Source organism: Laccaria bicolor, genomic scaffold (genome assembly GCF_000143565.1).
Source record: "Laccaria bicolor S238N-H82 LACBIscaffold_17 genomic scaffold, whole genome shotgun sequence".
Lineage (NCBI taxonomy): Eukaryota > Fungi > Basidiomycota > Agaricomycetes > Agaricales > Hydnangiaceae > Laccaria > Laccaria bicolor.
This window is the reverse complement of record NW_001889888.1, coordinates 929,673-942,754: the sequence shown is the minus strand read 5'-3', so window position 1 is coordinate 942,754 and position 13,082 is coordinate 929,673. Positions and strand designations below refer to the sequence as shown.

The window sequence follows — 13,082 nt, the reverse complement described above, 5'->3', positions numbered from 1 at the left end:
AAATGCGAAAAAATGCGGTGATTAACTCAGGGGGGCTTCATTGAAACTCCAACGATAATTCACGGCTTAAGAACCTCGCCAAGCTATTTTGCTCTTCCCAACTAAACCAGTCATGAATGATAGCAGTGCTCGGGTGTATGTGTTAATCTATTCTGGCTGTCTGCAATTGAGAGCGGTCCCAGGAAATAAACCATCCATTGAGCAGAATTTGTTGTTCGGATGTTTAAATGCAAGCTAATATGCAACTAATATGCCTAGGGTATTGTGGCTTTCTATGGCCTGCACCGAATCGACTAGTGTACACGTACTCGCACCCACTACTTATTACATTTTCTGAACGCCATCATTCATTGTCAAATACTAGCCGAAAATGTTGAAACAAGAAAAACCAGGTAATCAAACCCCAAACGGCAGGCGCAACGAGCTCGAACTCGACTGACCCCTTGGCCTTTTTCCCGCTCCTCCTTCCCTCCTCCCCCTCCCCCTCGCCCTCCGCCGCCCTCCTCCTCCTCTTCCCACCCCCCGCGGTACTTGCGCTCTCTCCCCTCGCCGTTCCCCCACCCACAATAGCAACAGCATCCAAACATTCCATATACTCACTCCTCGTCTCCACTCCCGCAATCATCAGAACTTCGCTAAGCCGTCGTTGAACCCGATTTCGGCCCATTTCGCTCGAGTTTGTCTCTAGGTCGGAGAGGAGCTTGAGCAGTAGGACTTGTACACCGTGGGTCAAGATGGTTTGCCTAAATTTTGATGATTCCAGCGCTGTAGACCATCTCAGTAATCGTCGTCAAAACAAAAAGACGAAAAAAGAAAACCGGCCATCCATCTCATCTTTCAACTCCCTCAACTCCCTTTCCCCATCCTCATCCAACGCAACAGGTGTATACCGTGCCATATCAAGCCTCCCGACACCCTTCTCCCTCGCCCTCCTCTCCCTTTCCTTCTCCCGCGTCTCCTTCTCCCTCTCTCGGAATTCACGTTCCTTGTCCCTCATATCTCTTTCGCGCTCTTTAACCCCCCTCTCGCGCTCCTTGACCCCCTTCTCCTGGTCGCGTACTTCAAGCTCGCGCTGCGCACATTCTTGTTCCCTAGAATCGATATCCTTCTCGCGTTCGTCGACGTCTTCCTGTGGTTGTTGCGGTGAATCATCAACTTCAATCCCAACCTCACTCATCAACGTCCCCTCCCCCCGTTTCCTCACCATCCCCTCCAAATCATCCACCCTAAACCAATACAACCTCCCCTCTTCAATCCTCATCCTCTCCTCCTGTATCCTCAACTGCTCCTGTATCCGTAACCGACTCTCGAGGTCCTCCACCCTCCTCGCAGCCAGCACGCAGTTCTCTTCTTCGTCCGGGGCACTGCGACGGTCAGACAGACGATTGGTGAGGTCCTGGATTTGGACGTCCTGCTCCAGAGCACGAGCATCCCGCTCCTTGAGACGCAGTTCCCGTTCTTTTACACGGGCAGAAAGCTCTTGCAGACGCTTATCGCGCTCTTCCGAACTCCTCAAGTCCCGCCTCTGTTCAAGCCTAGCTTCAAGTTCCTCGATACGCGCATCCCGTTCACGAAGACGGTCCTTTCCCTTTGCCGGATCATGAAGACCAGCATGCAGCCCGTCAACACGAGATGCCAGCTCTTCAAGCCGCGTATCCCGTTCTTTCAGAAGCTCATCAAACTCCTGCACACGGGCCTCGTTCTCTTTGAGCAGCGTATCGCGTTCCTGAAGCCCTTCCTCGAGCTCCCTAACATCGGACCGTAAGCCTCCATCATTGAGTCAGGCGTTACACTCCTCCAGATGTTTATCCGAGTCCCTTAGTTGGCCTTCAAGTAGCCGCGCACGTGCATCCCCTCTTACGCGGCCTTCATACTGTTTCTTGAGGGCCCTGTCCCGCTCTTTGAGCGTCGCTTCGAGTTCTTGAACTCTGCGTTTGAGATCTACGGGAGTGATAGCTCCATTGACGGAGGTGCTCCCGGCTGTGCGAGGAGGAGGGGGAGGAAGGAAAGAATCACTTAGTTGTTTCACGCCAGGGCCTGCTAGTTCCTGGGTGGTGGGATGGGCGGTGCTGCTGCGGTTGCGGGTGACGATGGCGCCGGAGGAGGGAGTGGAAGAAACGGGGTTTTTGTTACGAGAAACGTTGTCCAGAGAGGCGGACATGCTGTCGCACAGCTGAGACCATCCCTCGCGCGTGAGATGGTTGCTGGGTGTACGTGATGGTGGCAGTTGAAAGTTGGGTTCTCTAGATGTCGATGCAGACGCAAATAGGATTGCAGGGGAATTAGAGGGAGGGTGATCGTCTTCGTCGGTCTCCAAATCCGACAAACTCTCCAAGTCAGACTCGAGCCTTGGAACTTGCAGTGGTCCACCAGCCGTCGACGCGGACGTGCCAGCAACGGGTTGTCCATTTTGTTGATCCTCGGCAGCAGCCATAGACGCAGACCTAGCAGACCTCCTCTGGGTCCTATCCTTCGCCTTCTCTCCCTCGCCTTCCTCGCAGAACCCTTTCTAGTGCTCGCCGCTGCCACTTCCCCGGCTTTCCTCGTACGACTCGATACTGCTCGGAAGTCTCATTTAAGATGCCCAGATCCCCAGTGACGGTTTCCATCATGAACCTGGCGAACCCCGGACACGAACGATGTCGGTATTTACACGCTTTACAAGCAACTCGTTCAACGTCGCAGATCCGTTTACTTGGGTCCTGAGCGCAGTATTCACATGTCTACCACAATGCACAACGTCAGCCTTACATCTAACGGGAAAACGGAAGGAGAAGAAACGGACCGCATTGCCTAGCGTGTCTAACCATTGGTTCTGTCGTTCCCTACCACCAGACGAGCTTTTGAGGTTACAGAATAATTTCGTGGATTGATTGTACTTTGACGTTTCAGACTAGAGCACGGATTAGCATCGATTTTTTAAGAGAACTTGGGAGGTCACTTGCAATGTTGCATTCCAAAAACCACGTGGTTTCTGGTCAGCCGATTATGTAACGGAAACTGCTCTCCTTCACCAACTCCAAGTTAGTTCGATTCCCGCATACATATATCCAGTCGCACAGCGTATACGGTGCCATCTCGAAACGTACGTGATCATAAATGGCAACCCAAAAATCAAGATTATCTTCTTTGGACGGCCAAGGTGGATTGGACAATCGAGAAGGAAGTGATCCCGTCGTAAGCACTCTGCCAGCGCCTGATGGTATCTCTCATTTCAAATCAAAAAGTCTGGAACAAAGACAGAGCATCGCTTCAGTACGCCCCTCATATTTTGTACTGTATCTCCACCATCTCACCTGCTCGGGCAAAGTATACTACAGATTGTACACCGAAGACGGCCCACTGGAGACTTACAATCCCGTCTACTCCGACGATATATTCATTAGCCGGATTTCCTCCAAATCAATCGCGCCACCCCGTACAGCCGCTTCACTCAAAAAGTACCTCTGCAAGATCGAGGGCTACCAAATTGAACCCGGAAAGTTCAACTTGTATCTATCTCTCGGAGAAAAGACGCCGGTTGAAGATTCCATTCGTCTCGCACTTAAGGGAAATTCTGGAGCGGGATCATCTGGATTTGATCCGGTGGCATTGATAATTGGTGTAAAAGAGAAACGAATGAAGGCACCGGACATGGTGAACGTGAAGGAATTGGATCAGTGGCCTGAGAAAGAGGCGAGGCGTTATGGTGCGCTCTCACTATCCGTCATCAGATCTAGCTTACGCTGAATATTAACCAGTCTATTACCGCGTGTACGACGAGGATGGAGAAGCCCCTTCAAAAATGTCCTTCGATCATAGCGAGCCTTGTTTAGGTCGCATCGACGCCCTCGCAGTTCCGCCACCACACACCGTTTCTTCTCTCAAGTGTTGTCTTATTCAAGTGGAAAAATACGTTGATTGTGAACTTCAGTTGTTTGAAGAGGATGACGGAGAGACTATGATGAATGACAGTGACACGATCGCCCTCCATGCTGACACTTACTTTCCAGGTAGTTCTGAAGACAATCCAATAGCACTGGTATACAAAAGGATACCGCAACCCTTCTCGAAGAAGGTCAGAGCGAAGGCTTTTTGCAGTAAGTAATCAGAAACGCTCAAACTTTCATTCCAGTTGATGTCTTTCAGCTATGGCAAATTATGATTCCAATTGGCACTCAACAGTAGCGGGAGAGATTTTTCAGACTGACGGAAATGTGACTACGCAGAAATACTATGCCAACCAAAGGGCCTACGGTGCTTCTCGCCATTTTCGATAAGTTTCCACTACTAATACCGATTTAGAATACCCGTGCTATGTGGCTACAAACACGGCTGGGAAGAAAGCTTGTAAGTACACTTCGTGTCTGCTGATAAACTTACTTGCTTATTTTCCTCTTTTCCCGCAGTCCTTCAAGGAGGTAAATAGCTCTTTCCTCATATTCGTCTATTTGTGTGTTTGATGAAGCGTTTCCGTTAGCCAACACAACATTAGTCTGAATCAGAGGAAGATACCCTTTTGTACACTTCGTGCTATACCTTTGAACATTTTATTAGTGATTCATAAGGACCATTTGCGTCGTCCATTAGGAAAGAAACTCGAAATTGCGCAAAGAATTGATATATCCTTGAAAGTACACAACTGTCCCGGCGAGCACGGTAAAGCCGCTGCTTCATGCGCTGCGATTCTCAAGGTCAAATCAAGCTATGAGGCTAGATCCGAGTCAGTCATGGATTTACTCAAAGTTCGTGCGGCGGATATGATTGGTCAAGTAACAATACAACTACAAGAATTCATTAGACCTGATAGCGTAAAGGTAACGCGGCTGCACTAAATTCCCGAGATGATAGTACAGGACAAATGTGCAGCGCCGATCCTCGTTCGACTCGAGGTCAGGTCGACATTTGGATATATCGCTTGAATTTTACCAGTGTATGCGGAGTCTGTAGAAGCGCAGAATCTTTCAAAGTTTAAGCTTTAAGGGCTATCGAATTCCAGTGGAGACAACGCTACTAGTATGGAACTCTGTAAATCTTTTAATGATTCGGAGAGGGAGGGATATATGTACGTACCTTCTTACTCATTGAGAACCGACTGCACACGCATCCCTTGATAAAGTAAACCCGGCGAAACTTTGATGTTGATGTAAATCCCAGCGATCCCCTGTTACATTGGACCTGATAGCGGAAAAGTGAGCAGCGCATCTGTGCTACCCGTACGGGACTAAAACTCATATAGCTACTATGAGTCCTCGTTCGAGTCGAGGACAGGTCGATATTGCATCCGAGGTGATTATATCTTTTGGGTACTACTTGGAGATGTATTTTCTTGATTGGTATATAAACCTCAAGTTGGACGTCTGAGGTAATGACTCAATGACTTGGATTTGCGGTCTTGATATCTGTACATGACAAGAAAGAGAAACGAACCTTTTCATAGTTACCCGACATCGAGGATCACCACTGTCAACAACACATAGGATTCTGCCGCAGTACATATACGCCATACCCTTTCCGGCTCCTGGATTCTTATGGGTAGCCCGCTCGTTGTCCGAACTTTCAGACATCGAATCGACAGAATTTGTTTTACACGCGAAAATTTGATACATTGAGTAGTTCATGTATTCACTCAAAGTTCGTGCGGCGGATATGTTTGGACAAGTAAAAATACAACTTATAAGACCTGGTAGCGTAAAGGTAACGCGGTTGCACTACATTACTAGAGCGTTGACAAATGTGCAGCGCCGATCCTCGTTCGACTCGAGGTCAGGTCAATTGTAAAAATCGTATGAGGCGGCTTTAATTTTACCGGTTTATGCGATCTGTAGAGGCGCAGAGTCCAGCAAAAAGCGGTCTCAAAGCTGAAGGGGTATCGAATTCCAGCGGAGATAACGCTATGGAACCCTGTGAGTTGATAGTGAGTCGAAGGGATAGGGACATATGCCATACGTACCCTTACCCTCCTACTCACTGGAAACCGACAGCACACGCATCCCTTGATTAATAACTGTGACGTTGATGTAAATCCCAGCAATCCCTTGCTACATAGGACCTGATAGCGGAAGAGTAAGCAGCGCATCTGCGCAACGTGTACGGGACTATAAAGTCGTACTGTGAGTCCTCGTTCGAGTCGAGGACAGGTCTATACCCCCAAGTTAACCTGAAGATGTATTTTGTTGATTAGTATACACATCTCAAGTTGGACGTTCGAAGTAGTTACACAATGACTTGGATTTGCGGTCTTGATATTTGTGTATAACAAGAAAGAAAACGTTTCGTGATTAGTACCCGACCTCGAGGATCACCACTGTCAACAAGACACAGCCGTACCGCTACGCCGTACCCTGGATTCTTATGGGTAGCCCACTCGTTGTCCGGACCTTCGAACATCGAATCGACAGGATTTGTTTTACACGCGAAAATTTGATACATTGAATAGTATACACGACGAAGCCCTAGGCACGCGACCGCAGCGCGATGACGTCTTGAGTAGGGCACGCGACTACACATGAGACGCCCATGGGTGGCGACGAGTGAAGGGGGCTACTTCCTGCCAGCTTTCTTAGCTGCAGTACGCGCTCTATTAATCTGCTTCTTCCAGCCATAACACTGGTTGCAGCCTAAACCAATTAGGGGTGAGATCCGTGTCGGGTGTGGGGGAGAGGAGCAGATGGACGGGACAAGGGACGTACCAGTCGAGCCATGCTTCTTGCACTGATAGTTACCATCCTTGTTTACGATAGAGGCAGGACACTCAATGCCCTCACGATCGATGGGGTCGAGCTGGTTGTGAATAAGCGCCGTTTATCAGCAACGGGAGGTGAGACATGGAGGACGTACGCCAAAGAAAGAATCATTCTCCTCCCTCCCGTCAAAGCTACAATCCGAGCACTGGAGATAATGATCAATCAGCACGGATAAGATTGCAAGGCAGGGAGGGGGGGGACGTACGACTTCCTTGTAGTGGGTACAAAAGATAGCATCGTTGATCTCGACGGTCGCTGGGGCGGTCTGGACTTCGGCCATCGTACAACGTGACGTATGGAGAAAGAGGAGGAATGGGTGCTTGGTAGAAGAAGAGGTCAAGCGAAGGAGGATTATATAGCTGGGAGCGGTGCCTGAATGCGGGGAAGATTCAAGTAGTCTGCTGACCTTGTTTTGAAATGCTTGGTTGGGAAACGATCACGTGGTTGTTTTGGTTCTTTTCAACGTTTCGATCAACGTTGGATCAACGTCAGTTTTACACGATGGACCTTCCAGCGGAAATCCTTACGCAAATCTTCGATCTCGCAGCGGACGAAGATGTTATCTTTCAGTATGGTCTGCCTACTGTCATGGCCGAATCTGCGTGGTTCAAGAACATTGCAAAAGATTGGACCCTTCGGTCTCCTGGTGACGCGTTGAACCTCATACAAAGACGGAGTTACGCGACCAAGAAAGTGAGTTTTTCCAGCTGTGTACGCACATCATCTGAAGGCTCGATTACTCCTCTCCATAGGCCATCATACTGACATGCAAACGCTGGCGCGCTCTCGGCTCGGAGTTTCTCTTCCGCTGCCTCTTCTTCAACAACCCCTCCAAACTCCTCGCCCTCTGTGCCATCCTCGACTCTTCCGCGTCCTCCGCCACTACGCTCACCGCATCTTTTGGGTGGTGGACTCGCCGTATCCATCTCTCGCGGTACTACGCCTCCGCAGCTAGTAAGACTACCCTTCTCGACCTCGAGAACGCGTTGGCGTCCATTATTCGCCACTGCCCGAACCTTGAAATCTTCATTGTCGATTGGCCCATGGGGGAGTCTTTTGGAGCAATTGCGGATGCACTAGCAACCTACCCCTGTCGACGGTCCCTTCGCACAGCGCATTGGGCAGTGGGAATCGACTCCGTAGCAAAAGTTATCTGGGCACTCGACTGTCTCCCCTACGTCGTCGCGTTACACGTCGAATTCCAGGCGCCCCCAGGAACAGAAGACTATGACCTCTCAACTCCCCTCCTAGGGTCCGCATCAGGCCTCCGCCTCTCCCTCCCCCGCCTCCAACAACTCTCTCTACACGGGCACGCCCAAGAATTCATAGACCAAGCAACCTCATGGTCCCTCCCCTCCTTACGCTCTTTCTCTCTAACAACTACAACAACAGGCACCCCCCTCCCCGACATCCCTCTCTTCCTAACTTATCATGGTTCCAACCTGCTCTTCCTAGACCTCAACACCCTCTCCATGCTGGACCTCCCCACCATCCTCGACCTCTGCCCATCCCTCGACACGTTGACTTTCAACCCAGACTGGCGTCTCCGACCTCCAGCAGAACCAGACGGCTCCTCACACATCGTTAACCGCCCTCACCCTGGTATAACAACCATCGGCCTACACGGGCTCTTATATGCATTCGGGGTAGGCTACGCAGCGGAATACGCTTCCGCCGATCCCCTCCGCGCACAAATCATAAGACGCTCAAACGACATGAACGTCTCCGCCCTCACTCTCCACAATTTTCCCTCTTTGAAACGTGTCAGAGCACTGGGTAGAGGGATGTTATTGGACCTGAACAAAGCCGACGGGCCGAATAGCGCAGAGGACGGCGGGGGAGGGTTCGACAGATGGAGTAGGTGGTGGGGGATGTGTGTTAATGCTGGTGTTAGGCTGGAGGATTGTACGGGGGGATTGTTGGGCGTGTTACCGGAGGTTGAGCGGGATGAAAGTGATAGCGAGGGGGGCGAGGACAGCGACGAAGAGGAGGACAGTGACGAAAAGGATGATAGTGATGAAGAAGAGGACGAATGGAGTATTGAGATCCCACCTATGCCTGAAGAGCCGAACGATCGAACGGCGGAGCTTAGGCAGTTGCTGGAGGAGTGTAGAGCTATGAGTGAGGGGAGGGAAGAGTCGATGTTTGGGCCTATGATGGGCATGGGCATGGGTGGGATGGGTATGATGGGTATGGGTATGGGGCCGATGGGTATGATGGGTATGGGACCAATGGGTATGATGGGTATGGGGGGAATGGGTATGGGTATGAGTAATGCAAATGGAGGAATCGACGTCGCGTTGGCCGCGATGCGGGTCGCTGCTGGGCGGCGTTAACGACTCTAGACTTATGACTTATGACTTATGATTTTATGCATCTACTTATGATTAACAGATATCGATACCTCGCTGCGCAGGAGCTCACGTTCACCCCACGTAAAACGCTTTCTTGCCTACGACTTCGATTCGAACGAGGATCGACACCACACAAAACGCATTTCTTATGTCCTCGAAATCGCGCAGTCGCGTTACCTTAACGCCATCGTTCATCAGGCCTCAGGCCTCAGGTGTGATAAAAAGATTTGGATCATTGGTCGCTGAACGTTGAATAGCGAGCTCCAAGGTGTGAAATTGTGCAGCCTCACGCCAACAGGTTTGCTGAAGACTTGGATCATTGATCGTTTTTCAAACTGACGTCGACTCCTAGATATCCCACATAAATTACATGGAGGTTTAAACGTTCATGACCTGGCCTCGGCTGAGTCGGCTCAAACGAGCAACTCGAACATGATCTTTTGAGAGCACCAGATGACAACTCGACCTCCCGTCCTGACAAGCACTCGATATTCGGGCGGTGTTCAATGTTCTGCAGTCCATTACGATTCCGGCTCTTCGAGCCGTCATGATTTGAAGAGAGAAATGATGGACTCAAGCAAGTAACGGTTTTTAGGAGCCGTTGCATCCTTCGTCTTGCACTATTGGGAACGCTCAATGATGAATGTCGACATTCATCCGCAGGACTTACGGAGCACGTTATAAATTATAGTGCTCGAGCGACACTCTCGAAACACTACGCATTCACTGTTACCCATATAGGAATGCCGAGAAACCCATCTCAAGCGTAATACTTCATTCTATAAATTTTTACTAAACCTGGCCGTCATCGATTCTGGAAGCGATGGTTTGTGTCAGGATCCTGCCTCCTTCAGCGTCACGTTTCTGACTCGCTGTATCAATAAAGAGCCAGGGAGGCGTTCTCTCCGAAAGTAATATTTGTCCGCCGATCGTGGCGCAGTATGCGCTTGAAAAATATCGCCTTCCTAAGCGTTGGGGGGGAAAGAAAGGGCTAGACGATTCCGAGGATTTATCTTGGCGCGAGTCTCCAATTGACGGCTGGTATGACGATGTTTTTTTTTGGCGATAATGATGCTCCGTCCAGATGCTCACTACACTTTTTGTTCTTGCATTGCTCTCGCATGAGCTGATGATACTTACGGTTATTAAAAGTCCAGAGTAGTTGCAAGGCGTGTCGGAAGAAATATTTTCAAATTCCCTACATCCGAACCCGGACATCCTCGCGAAAGCAGGACAGACTGCAAATTAGCTTCTTGGAGACTTTTTCACCCCTTGAGATATCTGTACGACATATAACACTTCTGATAATATTCAGGTCGATCGTCGGGGTCAGTACACATCCCTTCCATTTTTATAGGGCCCGGAGAGGGGAATAACTTCACGTGTTGTTCTCAAATCCGGGCCCCGTTGCTTTTTCTCAGGCCTACTCTTCCCTTTGCTTTGCAAAGCTCATGGACAAAAATAACGCCGATGTCTCGATTGATCCTACAACCCATCGTTGCCCTTTGCAAGCACCATCATGACTGAAGTCAATGCCACAGCTCTGGCGGGGATTGCTCAAAGCCTGTGCGTTTTCGTACACCTTTCTCATCGTTATTTACGACTTTTGTTGCTTTTATATAGGTTGGCAGCGAAGATGGTTTCCTTGTCCGCTTGTAGTGCGTAGACACCCACTATCTCGCGTCTCTGCCTTAACCTGCTGCTTCAAGTAACATTATTTTACGACATAGCAATCACGATTGGGGACGAAGTGGAACATATATGGCTGAAGCCAAAATATACCCGAATGACGATTCTGTGGGCTTTGGTGCGTAACTTTGACCTCTACTTTTCACTCCTGACCTCCTCGCAGAATCGGTACATTACTCCTTTGGGTTTTATTGTTATTACGGTTTGTGAGTTGCAGGATACCCGCGTTCGAATGCTCGCTAACTTTCAATAGCGTTTCATGAACCGTGGAGCAAATCCGTCTGCGATAGATATGTTCTCTTCCCAGAAGCTTTGAAATTGGTCAATTCCTTTGGTGTTGGCTGTGCGTCCGCTCTGACAATCGTTCTATCGGACGGAGTTATACTCATCCATAGAATCTGTAACAGTGGTTTTCATTATTCGGTTATTCGCTATCTACAATCAGAGTCGCGCTATGCTACTTTTTGGAAGTTTCTTGCTGGCGGCGGAGTTGGGTACTAAAATCGTGAGTTACGCGACATATAAGGCTAAGATTGAAAATCTTACTCGTCCTCTGATAAGTGGGCGTTCACGGATGGAACGAGGCTCGATCTTCCTGATGGTGAGCCAAGACATACTTGTCAGTTGTGTCTGCTGACTGATTTTCCACAGGTTTCGTGGGCTGTATACTCGTCGGAAGAACATCCTCGTTAGTTTGGGTTTCTGTTCTGTTGAATTTTGAGGGATGAATCGATGACCTTCTGCATTCACGCCTGCAGCCGGTTTGTGTTCAGTTGGATCGCCGAGCTTTTTTTCGGTTAGTTTGAATAATAATTCACTCCATCCGACTCACTCAGGTGCTAGACTCGGCAATGTTTATTCTGACACTATGGCGCACTATCGCTTACAACAATGCTTTAAACAACGGCAGTACCAAGTCGCTGATGCGCCTAATTCAACGCGATGGTAGGCGATATGTTTTTTCAATTTCCACACGGCCAAAGTAGATGACAGGAATCGCATACTATGCCACTATTTCAATAATCAATCTTGTCACGGTGGTAATCTTTTTGGTGAGATATTTTCCGACTCTACTAAATATCCATCCTTTGATTGCTGACTTTGCACTTAGTTTGCATCCGTACGTTTCCCAACGAATAAGATTGAAAGTGTCATTCACCTTCAGAAAACAGGCGAACTTAAAATCAATCAGCGCGGGCTTTAGCGTTTCGTGAGGGCCCCTTTCGTGAATGTTCGTTTAACATCCACCGATATAAACTCAAAACAGGATTATGAGCATCATGGTTTCGCGGCTAATTCTTAACCTCCGTAACTCGGTCGGATACGGAGGCTTTCATGATACTCCAAGACGAATCGACGATGTAGAACTCTACACAATGCCCGATTCCCAAGTCGACGCGCGCACCTTGTCAACCCTCTCACGACTACATGCGTCGTAACCCGATACATTTCCCTCGTACTGTCATCCCGGTAACTATCACGAAGGTTAGAACAACTACAAAATGATTGATATGTGCTGTAACCTTACCAATTTATAGGGATATAAGATAGCATGTAGTTTGGCAGGAGTGGCCGATGGTCCGAATTCATATCCGGAAAAACGTAATGAATCCTTAAGAGCGTATACTCTTCATCACTTCCGAATCACATGCATGTACCTATGCCTTAACAGTATTTTTTTGGCGTGCTCCTGACCAAACCAACAGAATAAGCCAGCTCCCCTGCGTCGTGAAGTGGGGGAAAAAATCAATTCACCGATCTTTCAAAGTTAACTAAAGACCTCAAAAAACACAGGCTAGTGTTTCAGGGAAAACTAGCTTCAAAATGGGTCAGGAATTGATTTTTTAGTCGCTGGCGTTGCGCGAACATCGAACTTGATTTGTACTGGACTCAAAGATTTTTCGCAATCCGAGTGGTCGGTCCTGGCGCTAGAGCCAAATGGCCACGGCAACAGATTAGAACAAGCTCAACTAGCTTGCGCAAGCATCGTAAAGACCTCTGAACTCACCCCGCACGGCGCAAGGACGGGCGTCGCATAGGATTTTTGTTCAGCACTGTAGAGCATGGGACGTTCAGAGTCCTTGCTTTCGACGTGCTTTCGACTTGATTTCGATTTGCTTTCAAACTTGATTTCGGACACGGCAACTCCCGAAAGCGCCATTCAACTCTGATCGTGAACTCGAAAACAAGGCGAAAGCAAGCCAAAGTGAAATGCCAAGCTCGTCGGAGTCTGAATTTAATTATGACGTGTACAGTGTCGGAAAAAACTATTATAAGGCCAAATAGTTTTTTCCGACAAGAGGTGTACCACATC

General features: G+C 48.9%; 5 protein-coding genes across 5 annotated transcripts; 4 read left to right on the top strand and 1 right to left on the bottom strand.

Annotated features, from left to right (window-relative positions):
• Positions 1–2,639: 2,639 nt before the first annotated feature.
• Positions 2,640–2,885, top strand: LACBIDRAFT_299868 (uncharacterized protein; the record flags this gene model as incomplete). Its single annotated transcript, XM_001882704.1, has 1 exon — positions 2,640–2,885. The coding sequence occupies one exon, from the start codon at positions 2,640–2,642 to the stop codon at positions 2,871–2,873; it is 234 nt and encodes a 77-aa protein (XP_001882739.1). The 3' UTR covers positions 2,874–2,885.
• A 214-nt stretch (positions 2,886–3,099) lies between these two features.
• On the top strand, positions 3,100–4,901 carry LACBIDRAFT_328667 (uncharacterized protein; the record flags this gene model as incomplete). Its single annotated transcript, XM_001882703.1, has 7 exons — positions 3,100–3,688; positions 3,741–3,992; positions 4,017–4,079; positions 4,285–4,329; positions 4,389–4,400; positions 4,537–4,728; positions 4,849–4,901. 7 exons carry the CDS (start codon positions 3,100–3,102, stop codon positions 4,899–4,901), a joined length of 1,206 nt encoding a protein of 401 aa, XP_001882738.1.
• Positions 4,902–6,351: 1,450 nt separating this feature from the next.
• Positions 6,352–7,084, bottom strand: LACBIDRAFT_299866 (uncharacterized protein). Its single transcript, XM_001882536.1, has 3 exons — positions 6,931–7,084; positions 6,820–6,870; positions 6,352–6,762 (listed from the first exon to the last, which is right to left on the bottom strand). The coding sequence occupies exons 1-3, from the start codon at positions 7,003–7,005 to the stop codon at positions 6,523–6,525; spliced, it is 366 nt and encodes a 121-aa protein (XP_001882571.1). The 5' UTR covers positions 7,006–7,084; the 3' UTR covers positions 6,352–6,522.
• A 142-nt stretch (positions 7,085–7,226) lies between these two features.
• Positions 7,227–9,523, top strand: LACBIDRAFT_328666 (uncharacterized protein; the record flags this gene model as incomplete). Its single annotated transcript, XM_001882702.1, has 5 exons — positions 7,227–7,418; positions 7,478–9,056; positions 9,120–9,291; positions 9,337–9,347; positions 9,432–9,523. 5 exons carry the CDS (start codon positions 7,227–7,229, stop codon positions 9,521–9,523), a joined length of 2,046 nt encoding a protein of 681 aa, XP_001882737.1.
• Positions 9,524–10,598: 1,075 nt separating this feature from the next.
• Positions 10,599–12,479, top strand: LACBIDRAFT_328665 (uncharacterized protein; the record flags this gene model as incomplete). The annotated part of the gene is made up of 14 exons (XM_001882701.1): positions 10,599–10,645; positions 10,703–10,737; positions 10,810–10,886; positions 10,932–10,970; positions 11,059–11,111; positions 11,240–11,273; positions 11,420–11,456; positions 11,527–11,564; positions 11,605–11,713; positions 11,762–11,820; positions 11,880–11,888; positions 12,134–12,253; positions 12,307–12,370; positions 12,475–12,479. The coding sequence occupies 14 exons, from the start codon at positions 10,599–10,601 to the stop codon at positions 12,477–12,479; spliced, it is 726 nt and encodes a 241-aa protein (XP_001882736.1).
• Positions 12,480–13,082: the final 603 nt, after the last annotated feature.

What these genes read in the sequence shown, in the direction of transcription:
- LACBIDRAFT_299866 (XM_001882536.1), bottom strand. Translation starts at nt 7,005, where the DNA reads ATGGCCGAAGTCCAGACCGCCCCAGCGACCGTCGAGATCAACGATGCT. An exon ending in GTACCCACTACAAGGAAGTC is followed by an intron (nt 6,871 to 6,930) that starts GTACGTCCCCCC and finishes CATTATCTCCAG; the next exon opens with TGCTCGGATTGTAGCTTTGA. An exon ending in AGAATGATTCTTTCTTTGGC is followed by an intron (nt 6,763 to 6,819) that starts GTACGTCCTCCA and finishes ATTCACAACCAG; the next exon opens with CTCGACCCCATCGATCGTGA.